General features: G+C 35.9%; 2 protein-coding genes and 1 pseudogene across 3 annotated transcripts; all 3 read left to right on the top strand.

The window, feature by feature from the left end:
* Nucleotides 1-351: 351 nt before the first annotated feature.
* Nucleotides 352-4,522, top strand: LOC140816489 (probable protein phosphatase 2C 55). 2 transcript variants are annotated; one of them, XM_073175810.1, is made up of 6 exons: nt 352-582; nt 1,017-1,936; nt 2,409-2,733; nt 2,845-2,997; nt 3,508-3,798; nt 4,114-4,522. In XM_073175810.1, the coding sequence occupies exons 2-6, from the start codon at nt 1,182-1,184 to the stop codon at nt 4,141-4,143; spliced, it is 1,554 nt and encodes a 517-aa protein (XP_073031911.1). In that variant the 5' UTR covers nt 352-582; nt 1,017-1,181; the 3' UTR covers nt 4,144-4,522. The 2 variants fall into 2 exon arrangements, with proteins under 2 accessions (XP_073031911.1, XP_073031912.1); XM_073175811.1 differs by having other exon boundaries at nt 979-1,936.
* A 1,026-nt stretch (nt 4,523-5,548) lies between these two features.
* Nucleotides 5,549-7,700, top strand: LOC140817095 (uncharacterized). The gene is made up of 4 exons (XM_073176684.1): nt 5,549-6,215; nt 6,309-6,431; nt 7,107-7,335; nt 7,458-7,700. Coding segments are annotated over exons 1-4 (930 nt in total). The 5' UTR covers nt 5,549-5,639; the 3' UTR covers nt 7,460-7,700.
* Nucleotides 7,701-8,062: 362 nt separating this feature from the next.
* On the top strand, nt 8,063-16,032 carry LOC140815961 (uncharacterized; annotated as a pseudogene).
* Nucleotides 16,033-17,036: the final 1,004 nt, after the last annotated feature.

Genomic DNA, 17,036 nt, shown 5'->3' with positions numbered 1-17,036 from the left:
CCAATCCCACCCGGTTCACATACCTCGTCAAAATCTCACTTGTTGTACATTTTTCAATTCACTAATATATATTTACCGATAAAAATATTTTTATACGAGAGTAATTCTTGAGATAGTCTTATAAATTTTTATCGATGAGATGAGTTTATCCATATTTACAATAAAAATAAATATACATTTTTCAATTCACTAATATATATTTACCGATAAAACTATTTTTATACGAGAGTAATTCTTGAGATAATCTCACAAATTTTTATCGATGAGATGAGATTATCAATTTTCACAATAAAAATAAAATTTTTAATATAAAAAATAATATTCTCATTGTCACATGATACGATCCCCTCGGATTACTCAAAACTTTGTTAGGGCTCTCTCCACATAAACCTACTCAACTCCATCAAATTTCGTTACGAAAGCTGGGTGAATTGGCACGTGGTTTACACTGTACCAGTTTCCCGCAGATAACTGTGAACCAATCTAACGAGTTTAAATCTCCGAACCTTCTATGAATTCGATGTATGCTGCAGTGTTTTGTTGGGATATCTCATTGGTTCCAGTTGCTCGATATCAGTAAAGGTGAGTTTTTTTGCATCTTTTGTTGGTGAATGAAGTTGAGCGAGCGAGGTGGATTTGCGAGGCTGGGGTTTTCTGTGAATTTGAGTCATTTGATGGCCTGGGGCTTTGTGTCTTTGTTAGTTAATCCTTTTTTTTGTTTTCATATTTAGATTATTAACTTGTTGAATCATAATTAGGTAATATGGAATCGTAATGAAAATTATAAAGATCAATAATTAATTGGTTAACATATTCTTCCATGAGCCAAGTAATTTTTCATCTACTTCGCAGTTCGCATGATACAAAAGCATGTATTCTGCTAATTTAAAAACTTAAATAATTGAATATGTTCGGTAAAAGCTAAGTAGTTGCTCATCGAAATCTTTGAACTATTTGATTTTGTGTTTTTGTTCTCAGTTTTTTCACTATCCATGGTCTGTGTTTAAAATTTTCAGAAACCTCGGTTCTCATAACATAAATTGGAGAGGAAGGTGCTCCTCCTGACTGTTGTGGAATAGACAAACTCCTTGTAATGAGATCATCTTTCGTTCATGGTCCTTGTCTCTCCTTCTGTGTAAAAAGGTGCTAGATTTACTTCAAATCTTCAATCGAGTCAGGAAATGCCATCTAACTATTTCTCAAACCTTCGTGGTGCAATCAAGCACGAAGTCCAGAGAACAATCTCCAGGGATCATAAGGTACTACAAGAACAAGAAAATGCTTTGATTGGCCGAGGGAAATTTCTGTTTGCCAGCTCAGGGTTTCATCATGTACCCTCAAGGAAATTCACTGTCCCGCAGCTACTTGTGCATTCTGGCACTGTTGCCACTGCTCAAGCAAATTCTCATATTACCAGTCGAAAAAAGAATCTTTCAGTTGTTGGAACAGTTTCTCGTGCAATTTCTATACCGTCTGTAACAGGTCCTTCATTTCAAGTTTGTGGATACCACTTTGAGAGTCTGTTTTCAGAGTCTAGTCCAGTCTTAAGCATAAATTTGCAAAAGGCACTTCTGGCTACTTGTGGATATAGATTATCTCTTACCAACTGCTCGAGTTTGACTACTAGGCCTGCTGACCTTGGTGTGGCAGCACACCAGTTTTTTAGTTCTCACAGCAGAAGAAGCTTTCACAGTTGTAGCAAAGTTAGCATGAGTTCGAGAAATAAAGAACAGCCAAATAACTTGTTGCTCTATGGGTATTTTATACACAATGTTTCGAGGAGAAAGGGTAGTGGCAATCCATTCCTGGGGTTTGACTTCATGGGTATCCACATATCATCGGCTTCTTGTTCCTTGACTGGTACTGCTCGTGATGTTTCTTTTGACAACTCTAGAAGGGAGGGACAGCAATTGAGTTCTGCTGATTCATCAGAGCTGTATGTTCATTTCGCTTTGTTGAATTTACACCCACTTCCAACAATGAAGGGATTAATCATTCTGCTGCTTGATATGATAATATGCTTTTTGGTTGCTTTTAGTTTTAGTTTTGATCCCCTTATTAGATGCTGTCTCTGCGTTAAATCTTTTGGGTGCATGTGTACTGACGTTCTCTATTTTTTTAGAGGCTTGTCAGCATTTGTTTCTGATGTTCGAATTTGTACGACTTTTTAACGGTGAAACACTCTTCTCATCCTTGATCTCTGTAAAGAACTGTTCATAAATTCCCTTAAAGCTGGAAAATACTTTAGAGTATTAGCTATAGTCTTGCGATCCCCCATCAAACCTAAGATCAAGATCCACTATGTGACGCATGTCCATGTCAAAAACTACCCGCAAGGCCACCAAAGAACCTTTCTTCATGGTTAAAATCATTAATTTTTTTGGATTCATATTCCTGGTTGGTTGCAGGAACATTCCAACTGACAGAAGGCTGAAACTAAATTCAGCATCTTGTTACCTTCCCCACCCTGACAAAGAAGAGACCGGTGGAGAGGATGCTCATTTCATTTGTACTGATGAACAAGCCATTGGTGTTGCTGATGGCGTTGGTGGATGGGCTGATCTTGGTGTTAATGCAGGGTATTATGCTCGTGAGCTCATGTCTAATTCAGTTAATGCAATTCAAGATGAACCTCAGGGTTCTGTTGACCCGGCCAGAGTCCTAGAGAAAGCCTATACTAGCACAAAAGCTAAAGGTTCATCAACTGCTTGTATAATTGCTCTCACTGACCAGGTAGCTTGTAATCAGTATTGTGTGTCATAAACATGATGAGCAACACAATAGTGGATCATCATACTTGTATGATGGTTTGACGGACTTTGACCAATACTCTATTTTGTGCAGGGTCTCCATGCCATTAATTTAGGGGATAGTGGGTTTTTGGTGGTTAGAGATGGATGTACGGTTTTTAAATCCCCTGTTCAGCAACACAATTTCAATTTTACTTATCAATTGGAGAGTGGTAGCAGCGGTGGAGATTTGCCTAGTTCTGGACAGGTTTGTTAGCCCCTTCTTTGTTTGTGCTTTCTTTCTGCTAAATTTTATGACAGGCTCGTCAATTAAGAAACCAATCATTTTGTGGTTTTTTAGGGTAATTTTTTCCAAGTGACTTCAATTACTCTGCAACGTAATTGAATTTTTCCGCTAAGTGATTTGTTGAATTTAATTGTTTAGAGCTCTGATTTTTAGGTTGTCTAATGTCTATAATTTCAGACTGCGATCCAATTTCCTGAAATTCCAACACCGCTTAATTCTGTTGCTAGAATATTTTACTGATGATGCCTTCCACTGTGCTTTGAACTTCAGTGTTCGAACTTTCCCCATAGATTCACTTGTCTTTCGTTTTACATCTGCTGCTAGGATATTAACGTTATGGCCATGTCAGATTATAAAAATCTATTTGGCCTTCAAAATTGACACTATTTTGCATGGACCTTTCTCTTTATCTTGGAACACTGCTATTGGGCACTTGACCCTGAATTGATCGAATTTTTCTGTGCCATGCAGGTATTTACCATCCCTATAGCTCCGGGAGATGTTATAATTGCTGGGACTGATGGGCTTTTTGACAATTTGTACAACAGTGACGTTACTGCTGTTGTGGTTCATGCTGTGAGAGCTGGTTTAGGACCTCAAGTGGCAGCACAGAAAATAGCAGCTTTGGCACGACAAAGGGCAGAGGACAAAAATCGGCAGACACCTTTCTCCACAGCTGCCCAAGATGCTGGATTCCGTTATTATGGAGGGAAGCTCGATGACATCACTGTAATTGTTTCTTATATCACCAGTGATGACGATGTATGGCCTCCCTCTACCTACTTCTCTCTGGCTTCTAGTTTATTTTTCGAAACTTAGATTTTGAGTGTCTACCATCATTAACCATATTATTCTGATTCCTAAAACCAAAGAGAATGAAAAACTTGAACATAGAAACATCTTGGTGATTGGAATGGGCTGGAAGTTTTGAGACATCTCGTAACTATATATATACTGTTTTGCATTATTGTGGGAAATATTTTTCTTTTGTATTGTTGTATGTTTTTCGAATTATTTAGACATAAAGTAATTTTCTCATAGAACCGGTTTGTCATGCTACTGCTTTTTCTCATGTAGGGTAGCCTTTCAGCCAAAAGCTCTAAATAGATGAGCAATCAATATTCTATCATCATCTTCCACAACTCAAATTCCATCAAATCTTTTGGGACGACACTGATGTAGGGGCCAGCTAGATGTTTTTATGGTGCATGCAGAACTTCACATCTCTTGTGTACATATATATACACATACTTTGAAGATTCATACTCTCAGACTTTTGAGACTGATGTTTGCTCAGATATTACATACTCTCTCAGAACTTCATTGCCCTTGCGATTGATATTATTATTTTATTATTTTTTCCGTCATAATTATCATTTATTCTTGAATTTGTTGATGTCTCGCAAAATTCCTTGTTCTTTTTTCCGACACACGTGTTATCTTATTCAACCTTATGCTGAATAATATGTATCGTAATTGGCGTGTTATTAGTCAAGCTTCCTACGTAGTTAGTGAACTGCCTTTGTGTAAGACTTGGTGCACATTACCTGTACCAAAAGTTATTCATATTTAACACTGGCCAAACATCTAATATTGACCGGTGTGTCACATAGGGTACCACCTAGCACACAGGTTCGACGTGTAAATTTTTCATAGCAGTTAAATTAGTTTTGTATTTTCGGTTTCAACTGTTAATTGCTAAAGACCTAGTACTGTTACTCACTGTGATTAAGCATGAGCCCTACTATATGTTAACGTTCATTCATCCTTCTGATCTGGTGGATCGTTGGCTGCTGAAAATGGTGGAGGATCATTTGAGGTTGAAGAATCCTTTAAGTATACTTCCGTAGGGTCAATTTCGCTTGAAGATTCTTCTGATGTGTCTGTAGAGAGCGAAGACTCGCCGGGGAAAGGATCTTGTATAGGGTGGAATTTGTCTGAGTCATCGGGAAGAGGTTCAAAGAAAATATAGATGCTGGAACCCTCTTGAACCCCACATTCTTCGAGTGAAATGTAGTCTTTGTTCATCACATCACGCTGTCCGGCCTTGAACATCAGAATGAGCCGATCGATGGAAGGTTTTCTTTATCTGCAATCTTGTTTTTAGGTCCTTTACCATGCCTTCTTATTCGACTTCTGCTTAGAACAGGCCTCCAGTCGATATCTCTGCCATCACCTTCGTTTCGAGAAAAAAAGTTCCCAACTTGGAGTTTGAGTTTCATTTTAGACTGTCAAATGGTATTTAAAGAATTTGCTTATGCAAATTGGATTTGTGTGTTCAATTTAAAGAATAATAATTATTTTTTTCAATTTAGCTTAGCTTTTTTTATAAATATAAATATGAACTCACACACACATTTTTATTTTATCAATTATTTTACGAACACAACTGAAAAAATTGAATAGGTGTTTTCGCAAAAACAAGTGGAAAATATAGAGAGGAAGGCAAAAGAGCCGTGAAGGAATCTCACTATACTTTACGTGTTTATTTAACAAACGGGACAGCTTTCTTGTGAATGGTAAGAAAATTAGCGAGTCAACGGCTAAGAAGTGCCATTCCGGTCACTTAACCGTTAAGTTTAACGCATAAAACTGTTCCATTCATGGTAAATTTCTGCTATAAAACGGTCTCAACCACCACAAAGTTTCAGTATATACAGCACATGGCGTACCCCCACGGCCACCACCACCACCACCATAGTCGAGACAGGAGAGAAATAGAAGATTACCCGCCTCGGCCGCCGCCTCCCTTTTACGAGGAATTTGCGCCTCCGCCTCCTCCTCGGCCGCCGCCTTCCTTTTACGAGGAATTTGCGCCCCCGCCTCCTCCTCGGCCGCCGCCTTCCTTTTACGAGGAATTTGCGTCTCCGCCTCCGCAATTCTACCACACCTCCCATCCGGACCCATATCCTCCTACGGGCCCATATCCTCCTCCGCCTGCACCCGCCTTCAGCAACTTCCCTCCGCCGCCCCAACCGGCGGGAGACCACCACCACCGTCACCACCATCATTTACCCCACTTTCCGTCGATTGTGCACCACCACTCCCACCACAAGGATGAAGAAGAAGCTGGCAGATCCTCCGTTCGGATGTATTGTAAGGCAGATAGTAATTACTCCTTAAGTATTCGGAATGGTAAGGTTATTCTTGCCCGCCACGATCCATCAGACCCATTACAGGTTACTTATTTTTCCTGAAAATTTATTCGTTTAGAAGGAAAAAAAAGGATCTTGAGTTCCTTGTGTGATTTTGGGTTAATTTGATGATTTCAGCACTGGATTAAAGATGAGAGGCACAGCACGAGAGTGAAAGATGAACAGGGATTTCCTAGCTTCGCTTTGATTAACAAAGCCACCGGACAAGCTATGAAACACTCGATAGGCGCCACTTATCCAGTATTTTACGCTTCTTCTCTGTTCCATAATTTTTCCGTATATTAGCTTAATTTTTATCTAGAAGTTTTACTATTCGAGCTTACTGGTGGTGATCAAAAGTTAAAAGTGAAATTGTTTGATCCTCCACCCATATTTCTAGATATTGAGTTGGATCGAAGATATCAGTCCTGGGAAAGTCAGGATATGATTATGATTGTTAGATGTTTTCATTTTTGAGTCGAGTTTTTTTGTTTGGTGGCAATGAGCTCACTAAGTTGGACTTGGGTCGGCCTTGCAGCCAAAACAATAGTTTCCAAAGAATGTTTGAGATGATACTGATCAATTCAGTATAATATCGTGAGCAATTAATTAATGACATTAACTCGGTAGAGCTCTTTCTTAACTAGCTAGTTTCTGCTTCCATCGACTCTCAATGAGAACATTAATTAGGTCCAAGATGAAAGTTGAAATTGATCACAAATGGTTAGTCTTCTACGTTAACCAGACAAAGATCGCCGTGTATGTGTTGAAATCCACTGGCAAGATGACAAGAGGTGACTTTGTTCGCCTTTGTCTCAAAATAGTGCAAAGAGAGATTACTAATTACATTTATTTTTCATGCATCCAATATAACGCGCGGTCGTGTGTATCAAGAGAACTGATGATATGAAACTGTTAGAAATAATTCTTTGACAGGTCCAGTTAATCCCTTACAATCCTGATGTTCTTGATGAATCCATTTTGTGGACCGAGAGCAAGGACTTGGGTGATAGCTACCGAACTATAAGGATGGTTAATAACATTCGTCTGAATGTTGATGCTTTCCATGGAGACAAAAACCATGGCGGGGTTCATGACGGCTCCACGATTGTTCTTTGGGAATGGAAAAAAGGCGATAATCAGCGTTGGAAGATCTTTCCTCACTGTAAGTATTACGAGATTGCACAAGAGTTCACTTGGCAGAACCCTTCGTTAAATTTTCTTTGCTGATGTAGTTTTAAACTTTTGTGATGGTTTAATTTCCTATTTCTTCTCTGTTCTTTGTAGGAACTAGGAAGGGTTTGTGTGCTGCAAATGATAATATGTGGAATTTACAGATTGCTGAGATTTCCATGTTCAGTTCTTTCTGTTAGGCAACAAAATCTGATGTTCGGTGTATTTTGATTTGTATTTATCGATGTGGCTGCCACGCTATTTCCTTTTAATAATATTTGTTACATCGGTTTATACATGACATGATTCGTTCGCATGTATTTTAACATTATTTAATAAATTATTATTTTTTCATTATGCCAAAGATTTTTCGGTCTGTGTCAAGTAAAAACGTGCCATCTCTAATTAAAAGTTTGGGACATTTTTTAGTACGAACAATAAAATTAATTGTGGGATATATTGTTTTTTTTAAAAATAAATTACAAAAAAGTAGTATATTTATTTTTAAATTTGTTCTTCTTATTTTGTAATAATTGGATTTAAACTATATTAGTAGGATAGTAGTTATCGAACTAAAATTGATCGTATGCTACATATAATTGACTAAAATTCATTACGAATTAGAAAATCGAATATTAACAATAAAACTGAAAGTGTGACATAATTTTTTTAATTCAAATATAATTTACTTCCAAGAATAAATTTGGTTTTTATCACAATAAAAACTAATTTGGTAAATGACAGAGGACTCGGAAGTTAAAATGGGCAATTTGACGGTTCTTGACGGTTCTTTTGAAGAGCTAGGGACCCCGAAATAAACGCCCTCGCACAAGACAATCTCGCGCACGGACATTATTGGATATTTCCTTGGCAATCACTTCTGTATTTTGTAACTTGACGCCGGTAAAGATTCGAAAGAGATCAATTTTCTAAAGTGTGGTTGGATTTGGAACTTGTTCCCTTGCGGTGATTAAATATTTTGTTTCGTCGGTATTCGGATTGAAGTGAAATTGAATTCGAATTTTATTTGTTTTTTGTTGAGATACATTGTTGGTTATCACGCGAATGTCTTTTTATGTTGATTTTCGATGAAATATTTGGGAATTGGATCCGGAAATATGGTTGTAAATCGATCGATTCGTTCTTTTGGTTTGTTGAGTTTACTATACGTGTTGAGGGTTAAAATGAAAGTGAAACTCTGGAATCGCGTTCATTATGAAAGTTGAATTATATCCGAGTGTTTTGTCTCATTGGAAAATTTGTCCTTTGATTTGATGTAATGAGTGTTCATCATCTTTAGCTGTTGCTTCCCGGCCTGAAGTTCAACTGTACTTAAACCTGGAAAAACCGTTCGTTAAATTTCTAAAACTATTTCTAAGTATTGAATTACAAATAATCTTGCTAACTGTCACCCGTTTGACATGTGTTCCATATCAGCTTCATCTGTTCATACAACTTCATGGATGTTTTCCTGTTTATTCTACTCGCAGTTGTTTTTGGGAAAATACATTTGATTGTATAAAACTGCCCTTTCAATCTCACATCCATCTATGTTTGGAGATCTTGCATCTGTACCTAACAACAGTCCGCATTTACGCAAGTCTGGAAGCCGATCTGTTGTGTTTGATGTTGGTGAGAGAAGATTTATCTTACAGTTTCTTTTAGACATAGTTTTCGCCTTTTACGCTGATTTGTTCCACGTATTAACTATGTTATGCTACTATCTGCCAGGTACAAATGAACTGGGAAATAGTGCTGAAGAAGATTTCTTACATTCCACAGTGTCAAATGTAATGAAGGGTGTGAGTTTACCATTGCCAAGTGTGGCTATTATGCCTTCTCCTGTTCTGCTATGGAGATTCAAGGTATCACTATAACCAAGTTTATCGGGTTAGTTATGATTTAACCTGGCCAAATGATTTAGAACCTTCTTTGAATTTTTAATTTCCTGGGTTTATCAACAATCCTTCGTAATTGAGGGAACGAGTATTATGACGAGTACATTTGGATATAATAAGGTCTATTTTCTTTTTTCATGTATTTCTCTTAGTTGCTTGAAGAAAGGGGAACAACCATTAATAGGAAAAATTAGGGAAATTAGTGATTTTTGTGTTTCTTTGATAAAGTAGGAAAGTGTTATCCAGCAGCATGAGTAGAACATTCATCATACATTGAATTTGTTCCTAAAGCTTGTTTTTAGTGGAACTTATGATGTGTAGACATCGTTCGATCTTATGATGTGAAAACATTGTTGAATGGGAGGCCATAAATGCTGGAATTGCTCTGATTGGGAGCAGTAAAATAAACGGGATAATGGAATATTTCATCTTCAAATCCTAGAACCAGGAGACCATCTTCAATATGCCAAAATCGTTGTAATTTTCGATGAAATACGACAGTTGCTCCAGAAGAATTTCTACATTTCCCATTTACACTGAAGTACTGAACTTGAAAACACCAAGTGAAATTCGCCTGAAAAGCATGATTTCAAAATTATAAAATTACAAAACCAACCAGAATGAGCTAAATGTATGAATAAAGTATATTTAAAATTGGGGGCCATTGAGAAGTTCAAATAAATTACAAATATAATAATCTGTTCTTAAATTTTAAAACAGAAAAGTGGCCTTATATGGGCCAAAATGACTGGATTTGCCTCAGAGAAATTTAACGTGGTCAGAAACTTTGAGAACGCCGCTTGATATCGTCTTGTACATCTCACATTTCCAATAAATCAAAAGTCTCACACTAGCGAGACTAGTGTGAGGCCCTTTGAAATCATACTCACCTTTCTTTCTTCATGAGATTTCATAACTCTTGATACCGTCAAAACTTCAAAAGTTATGAGTTCTATGGCCATTTGAAGTATTATCAATAAATCACTTTTATTCATGCTTTTGTCTAAACTCTTTCAAATCGTACTCACCTTGTAGGGCCCTTGGTCTCACAATAGCGAACATACATGCGGTTCAGGGGTGTTACACACCTTTTGTCCTACTTCTAGTTCATCTCTTGCTGTAGTTATACAAAATTCACTATCAATAGATTGTGGCAAAGTATATGATCCTCCTGGAGCTTTACGCCCATGTTTTTGGATGATTGACATGTGTACAATTTAATTATTTATTACTTTATTTTTCTTTGTTTCTTTAGAAATGACACACATGTCAATCTTCCAAGTCATGGGGTGTCAAGATCCTGGAGGAACATAAACTTAGCCATAGATTGCCTAAAACTGTGATGATTCTGGTGTGGCCAACTGGGTATTAACGGATTTTTTTGCTGGAAATAATTTCAACAAATTGAATCTGTCATTGTGGTAATTCATTCCTTCTGGGGATTTCTGCTTCAGTTTCTTCATCTTTTCTCCATGATTTATGACACTATATGCTTTACTTGAATATCTCGCACCTAACATATTGCAGTCAATCATTTCTCTTTAATGCAGTGAGAATTAAATTGTTAATCGATTTTAACTTAATATTTCTCTGTGCTACTAAATTATTTTTTATTATGAAATATTGTAATGATCGAGTTCAAGCAAAGTTGATTATTGTGTTGCTGAAGTCACTTCATCAATGACATAGAATCACAGCTTCTGTTTGAATTATATATCTTTTTGTCCACCGCCTCATTTTTAATTTACTTTATGTACAAGTATTGCTGTTAATCGTATGGGTATTCATTTGTTGCAAGGTCGGTGTTATACTTAAAATGGATGTACTCATGCACGCCTTAATGCATCTAGCATGTCTTTGTATATGTCTTTGTTGCCTGTATTTGGTTGGATGACTAAACCTCCAAAGTTTCACATGATATATACTTCATTTCTAGTTGGCTCATATCGAGTGTTTATGGCTGCCATTTGCAGATTGGATGGGATTCTGTCATGAGAATGATGCAGATCTGAGGGATTTATTTTGGTATGAGGCTTTTTTGTATTATAATCCACTTCTTCTTGTGGTAAGTGAATATCAACATGAGTTGATCTATTATATGGAGCAAACATGTTAAAATATATTTTTTCTGTTGGCCAGAATGGTTTTTCAATATATTGTGTTTGCTTTATTGCAGACTATGATGGTTTGGCTATGGGGAATAAATCTGCGGGTTTTTTCTCAGGCTAATGTTGGTTATGCTAAAATCTTTGACTTAGATCAAAGTCATCTCACTCATAAAGAAATATGGACGGTATGCCTAGCTGTGAAACCGGAACCATTAATGCTCTGAGTTGTTTCATGGTCCTTCACAACCCTGTTTGCTGTTTGGAAATTTCCTATCATCACTGTGATACATAAGTTCCGTGTATATTGGAATTTTGTATGTGTATCGTGAATTATAATTATTTTAGAGGGTTGAAATTATCGCTGTATGCTTCATTTTGTTATTTCTGTGGGGAACTCGTAAACTCTCTTTTATTTCACTTTTTTCTTGTTATGTGTTATGCTTGAATTCAAATTTTGATAACTTTTTGGTCCTTGTTTTATCACTCATTTGTTTTTTGATGCAGTAATTCATGACGTGTCTCTGTTTTTGTGAATTTTGCACTATGCTTTTCCAATTTTTTTTCCTGGGAAGCCACTGGACGTCAATTTTTTATTTAGATTTTCTAAATGTAAAGTTAGCTCATGCATTAATGGTACTTTTACGCTATCCTACAAGCTGGATGCATTTCATGAAGTTCCCAATGCTGTAGTCTTGAAAAAATCGGACTTCAAATAGATGAAAAATCTTCTAACGATATTTCTTCTCTGGCTATAAGCTGTTCTTTTACGACTGAGTCTCGGCCAAATAATTTTTGTGTTCCTATTTGGAATATCAATACTCACAAGTAGCTTTTCGACATTAGTTATTGAAATCTTTTTCTCTCCATTGTGGCAAACAGCATTTGGCATCAGCGGTCAAGAAATTGAAGCATTCGTTTTGAAATTACCAATTGTGCTTGAACTAATTTTTCTTCGATTTCATTACCAATAATTCACTTTTAAGTATCAAGAGATAAGATTTGGTTTCCCTGTATCATTTATCTGTGCCATATATTTGTTATTTGTTACTTACTCATGATTTAATTAATGTCTCAGTGTGCCATCTGGATGAATATCATTGTCCCAACTAGCATGACAGCATATCTGTATCTTTATTCACATGGAGAAGTAACTTTGGCTGCATCCCAACCAGTGTAATAGATGATTCCTTTCCTGGATATTATTGTAATGTGTTCTCTATTTCAGAATTTCTTGCTAATGATTTTATAGGCCTGCACAAAGATGTGGATTGAGGAGTTCTCTCGTTTTTCTTTAACATATTCTCTTGGTATGTTCTCTTTTGGCGTGTAGCTTGAAAAGGCAAAAAGTAGAGGTAACATAGCTTTAACAAGGAAGGTGAAAAATGTTTATATATCACACGTCCACAAGAACGGATCCAATAAATGGGATGACCATGTTTGTGATCTCTGTGTTGAAATCACTGGACTTATGGTGAAGATTTTTAGTTTAAATCATTTTCATTAAGATAAAATATGGGATAAAATTCCTTAGATGGAGATGTCAAGTTTGGCTCTCATTTACTTTGGATACTTTTATGATTCTTGTCTGTTTGAAGACTAGTTTTTCAAAAGGTCAATGGATTCTATTGCATGCCTCTCACCAATGATGTCAACAGAGCCTTAATTTTGAAATCAATTTTCCCATGCACAATTATTTCCTATGTGAAATTATATATCTTGGAACATGTCCATGGTTGAGAATTTTGACTTGGAAATGTTCCTGTTGATGTCATCATGTTAGTAGCCTAATTTGACTTGTGATTACATTCGATTGGGCTTCCTTTTTAACTTCATTGTTTTGGTTCATCATGCATCTGGCAAAATCCGACCAGCAGTTACATTTATGTTGGCACTGCAGGTACTCTTGTATGCTGCTATTGCATTGCCTCTCGTATTTCCATTTCATATTTTTAATCTGGCTTCTCGCTACTTTTTGTTGAGAATCCTCTGGCGTATAATGTTGCCACTACAGGTAAGATTGATTTAATGTATAGTTGCATTTATTGTGCTACCCAGGAAATCATAGATTCCATTATTTAAAGTAGTTTTACATGCCTCGGGAAGTGAGGGAATGGCTGTTATACAGTTTCTTCTACCATCCAAGAGAACTGGAGAGAAAAATTGAACTTTGGAAGCAATCAATTGGGGGCCAGTGACCTCCTTTTCTTACCTTTCTGTCATGGAATCCGACAAAGATCTATTTACGCATTATATTTTTTCTAATGGTGGGAAGATATTCGTTTAGTAATTGGTTGCCATGTCTTGTTTTTCTTTCAATTTTTGTCGTCCGAAAACTTAGATCTAACACAAACTCACTGGGTCGGATTAAAATTTCTTTTAGGCTCTTTTGCTCTTTTCAAGTACATACTTTATCTTTTGCTTTCTTTTTCCTTGAAAGCTTACCACGTTTCTTAGATATTGCCATTTACAGGTTGCTATTATTGCATGGTTTGAGGATGATTCAGTTTGTGGAAGTCACTCTGTTGCAATACCGATAGTTGTTGTCTTGCCCTATATTTTTCGTTTCTTTCAATGTCTTCGACAATACAAGGATACAAGGGAAAAGTCATCTCTTCTAAATGGTAAATTAGTGCATTTGACTATCCTACATTTTGTAAGGTCATTGAATTTGCGCTTTAGAGTAGGCTTTATATCATCCTGAAAGACTCCATGGACTGGGCAGCTTGGACAGCTGCCCGCACTGGCAATGTCAGAGCAAGAAATTTATACTGCTCGACTAATTTTTTTAGAACAAAATACAAAATAATGTGTCAATTAAAAATAGTAAATTAACTTAGTAATTGTTAAATTATTGTAGACTTCTTAAAACTCTTAAATCAAATATCATATGTCATAAGTTACATAGTTCCATTTTTTGAAGAAAATATGTCATACATTATCTTACAAGCACAATAAAATATTTTTAAATAAATAATCAAATTGCTAATAGTAATATATATTATATTAATTCTACTGGCTGCGACTGCGACGGTATGTAGAAAGATTTCAAATATATGAAGACTCGAAAAGACCATTTGTAAAATTATTATTTTGTGGTGCTCGATGATTACTTGGTAAGAAGATTTATATATTTTTTGATTTATTATTTATAGTATATTGTTGCCTACACTGAATCAAGACTAGCCAGACTCGTTTATGTTTTGCTTCTCATTCACATTTTCCCCTCTCCTACGGCTCATCATCATCACAGCCAACACCTTTTTTCTCATGCCAATTTTAGAAATTCAATGAATATTAGGAAATGAGTGCAGATGATAAATGACGAAAAAGTGAGTTGATTTGAGTCATTAATAAAATTTGCATATTGTGCCAGCCTTGAAGTATTCAACGGCAGTTCCAGTTATTTTCTTTCTGCCCTCAGGTATCATGTCTTCCCTGATAAATGGACGAGTATGTACCGACCTCTGTGGCTTGTTTCAAGTGTAGTGAACTCTTTGTACTCTTTCTACTGGGATAGTGGGATGTTACCAGAGATATTGGGACTTGAGGTACGGATGCCATGAAATTATTGATCCTTGATTTTCTAGTGAATTTGTTTGATTTGATTGACTTTCAGATCTCTTTTCTTCATATGTATCTTCAGTACTTTTCTTTCGAGTTGCATTTCAGTGCCATGTCTTGTTAGCTGACGGCTATTTCTTTTATGCCACCAGTTGCTTCACTGGGATTTTCAAGTTCAATAAACCACACGTTTTGTCCCAGTTGTTATACGGAAGGAAATGGGTGAACCTTCTTTCTTTTTGTTATCTGACAATAATTATGTTGCTTAGGTCTGGATGCATTATTACCATATTAACATGTAGACTGCCCAATCTTCTGCAACTCTTGATTTTATACGATCCACTATACTAACCAATATTTGCCATACATCTTATTACTGATAACGTGGCAAATATTTTCCAGTTATTAAAGTTGCAATACCAAGTATTACAAAAGATTCAGAACGCATCTGTATACCAAGTGTACTATAGAAAGAACTGAAAAAAGTTCATGTCCTATTTGTTTTATACGTCTGGTGCGGCTGTCTATACCTTGTGAATCAACTCTTTGTGCTTTCAACCTGGCAGGTTTATCTTTGGGTACTCAGCAGCAATCTTATCCTACGATGCACGTGGGATGCACGTGGACGTACAAGCTGTCAGCTCATCTTCGACACAATTACCTAACGGTGTTCACTATAACTGCCCTGGAAATCCGACGCCGATTCCAATGGGATTTCTTTCGAGTTGAAAACGAGTGGGACAAAATGAACTCGAAATCCACCAGTCAACTATCTATGATTGACAACCCTAGTGAGGAAGATAAATTGCTTAATTCCAATAGTCATAATCATAGATTATCACCTTTCCATATTTGATTTTTACATTTTCTTCACAAATCACTACAGTAATATACAAAGCATAACTAGTTTCTTTTTTGATGGGAATGGAGAAGGCGCTGCCGTCAAACATTTGCACGAGGTCAGAAAGTATACGTGGGCAATCACGACTCTTCTGGATTTTGGCATTTTTTATTCATGAAATTGTACGATATATGCCAATATTGAAGCTGAATTTTAAACCTGTGTATTGAATCCTAAAAGTAAAAGAAAGCAAATTATCATTACTGAAGCTTTCGTTCTTTGCCTTTGAATTTTCAGTTTTAATTGGTGTTCTCATGTTGCCATACCACCACCCTCCATTATGATAAGTTCGCCGCGCAAATAGTAACAAATTCGGAATAGTTTATGTTACGTAGTAGAAGCGGCTGGGCTCTGACACGTGGTATGAGTATCATTACATATGCAACACAAATTTGGATATATTTTATGGTATCTGACAAAATTTATCTCTCTATCTTCGCTCTTTTGCTTCTCAACTTTCGTGCGTAACATATGATCCATATATTTATAGTTATGTTTTTCTCTATACTTGTTTCCTAACTACAAATAATGATAAGATATAGTTTATAAAGAAATAAATACTTTTAAGCATATTAAATTAAATCTAGAGTCAATTATTTATGGTTATGTTTTTCTTTATACTTGTTTTCTTCATTAAATAACTATAAATAATGATAAGATAAAGTTTATAAAGAAATAAATACTTTTAAGCATATTAAATTAAATCTAGAGTCGATCATTATAAAAGTCTAGAAAGACAAATTTTATCAATTATTTAACAAAATTTTATCAATAAAAATAACAATTATAAAGAATAAATTATATCTTGAAACACCAAGAATTATTTTTCTTTCAAAAAAAATAAAGTCTACCCTATCAATGTACTAATTTTATAAACTTTCTAAAAGGGATACAATTTTTATAATTAATTATAACAATTTACAATAAAAGTGCCGCACGTAAGTATAAGAATCCAGCTTTCATTCAAAAGTCCAAAATATTGCAGAAGATATTGTTGAAAAACAGATATATAGTATAGTTTGTAAATCGGGAATCTTGAGTTGCAATACCCTTCACATGTTTAACGATGGTGGCCCTCGTTCTACTGTACACCACCAAATCGTAATTAATAGGCGCCTAGAAAATTATGAAAGAATTAAAATTTGGCTTATACCACATTTTTTGTCAAATGGCTTTCTTTTCCTCTTCTTTCTTATCCAAACTTTAATAATTCAAACCTTTTTGT

This window comes from Primulina eburnea, chromosome 16, assembly GCF_022965805.1.
Source record: "Primulina eburnea isolate SZY01 chromosome 16, ASM2296580v1, whole genome shotgun sequence".
NCBI classification, from domain to species: domain Eukaryota; kingdom Viridiplantae; phylum Streptophyta; class Magnoliopsida; order Lamiales; family Gesneriaceae; genus Primulina; species Primulina eburnea.
Note: the sequence above shows the minus strand (reverse complement) of the source record. Positions and strands in the feature narration are given on the sequence as shown.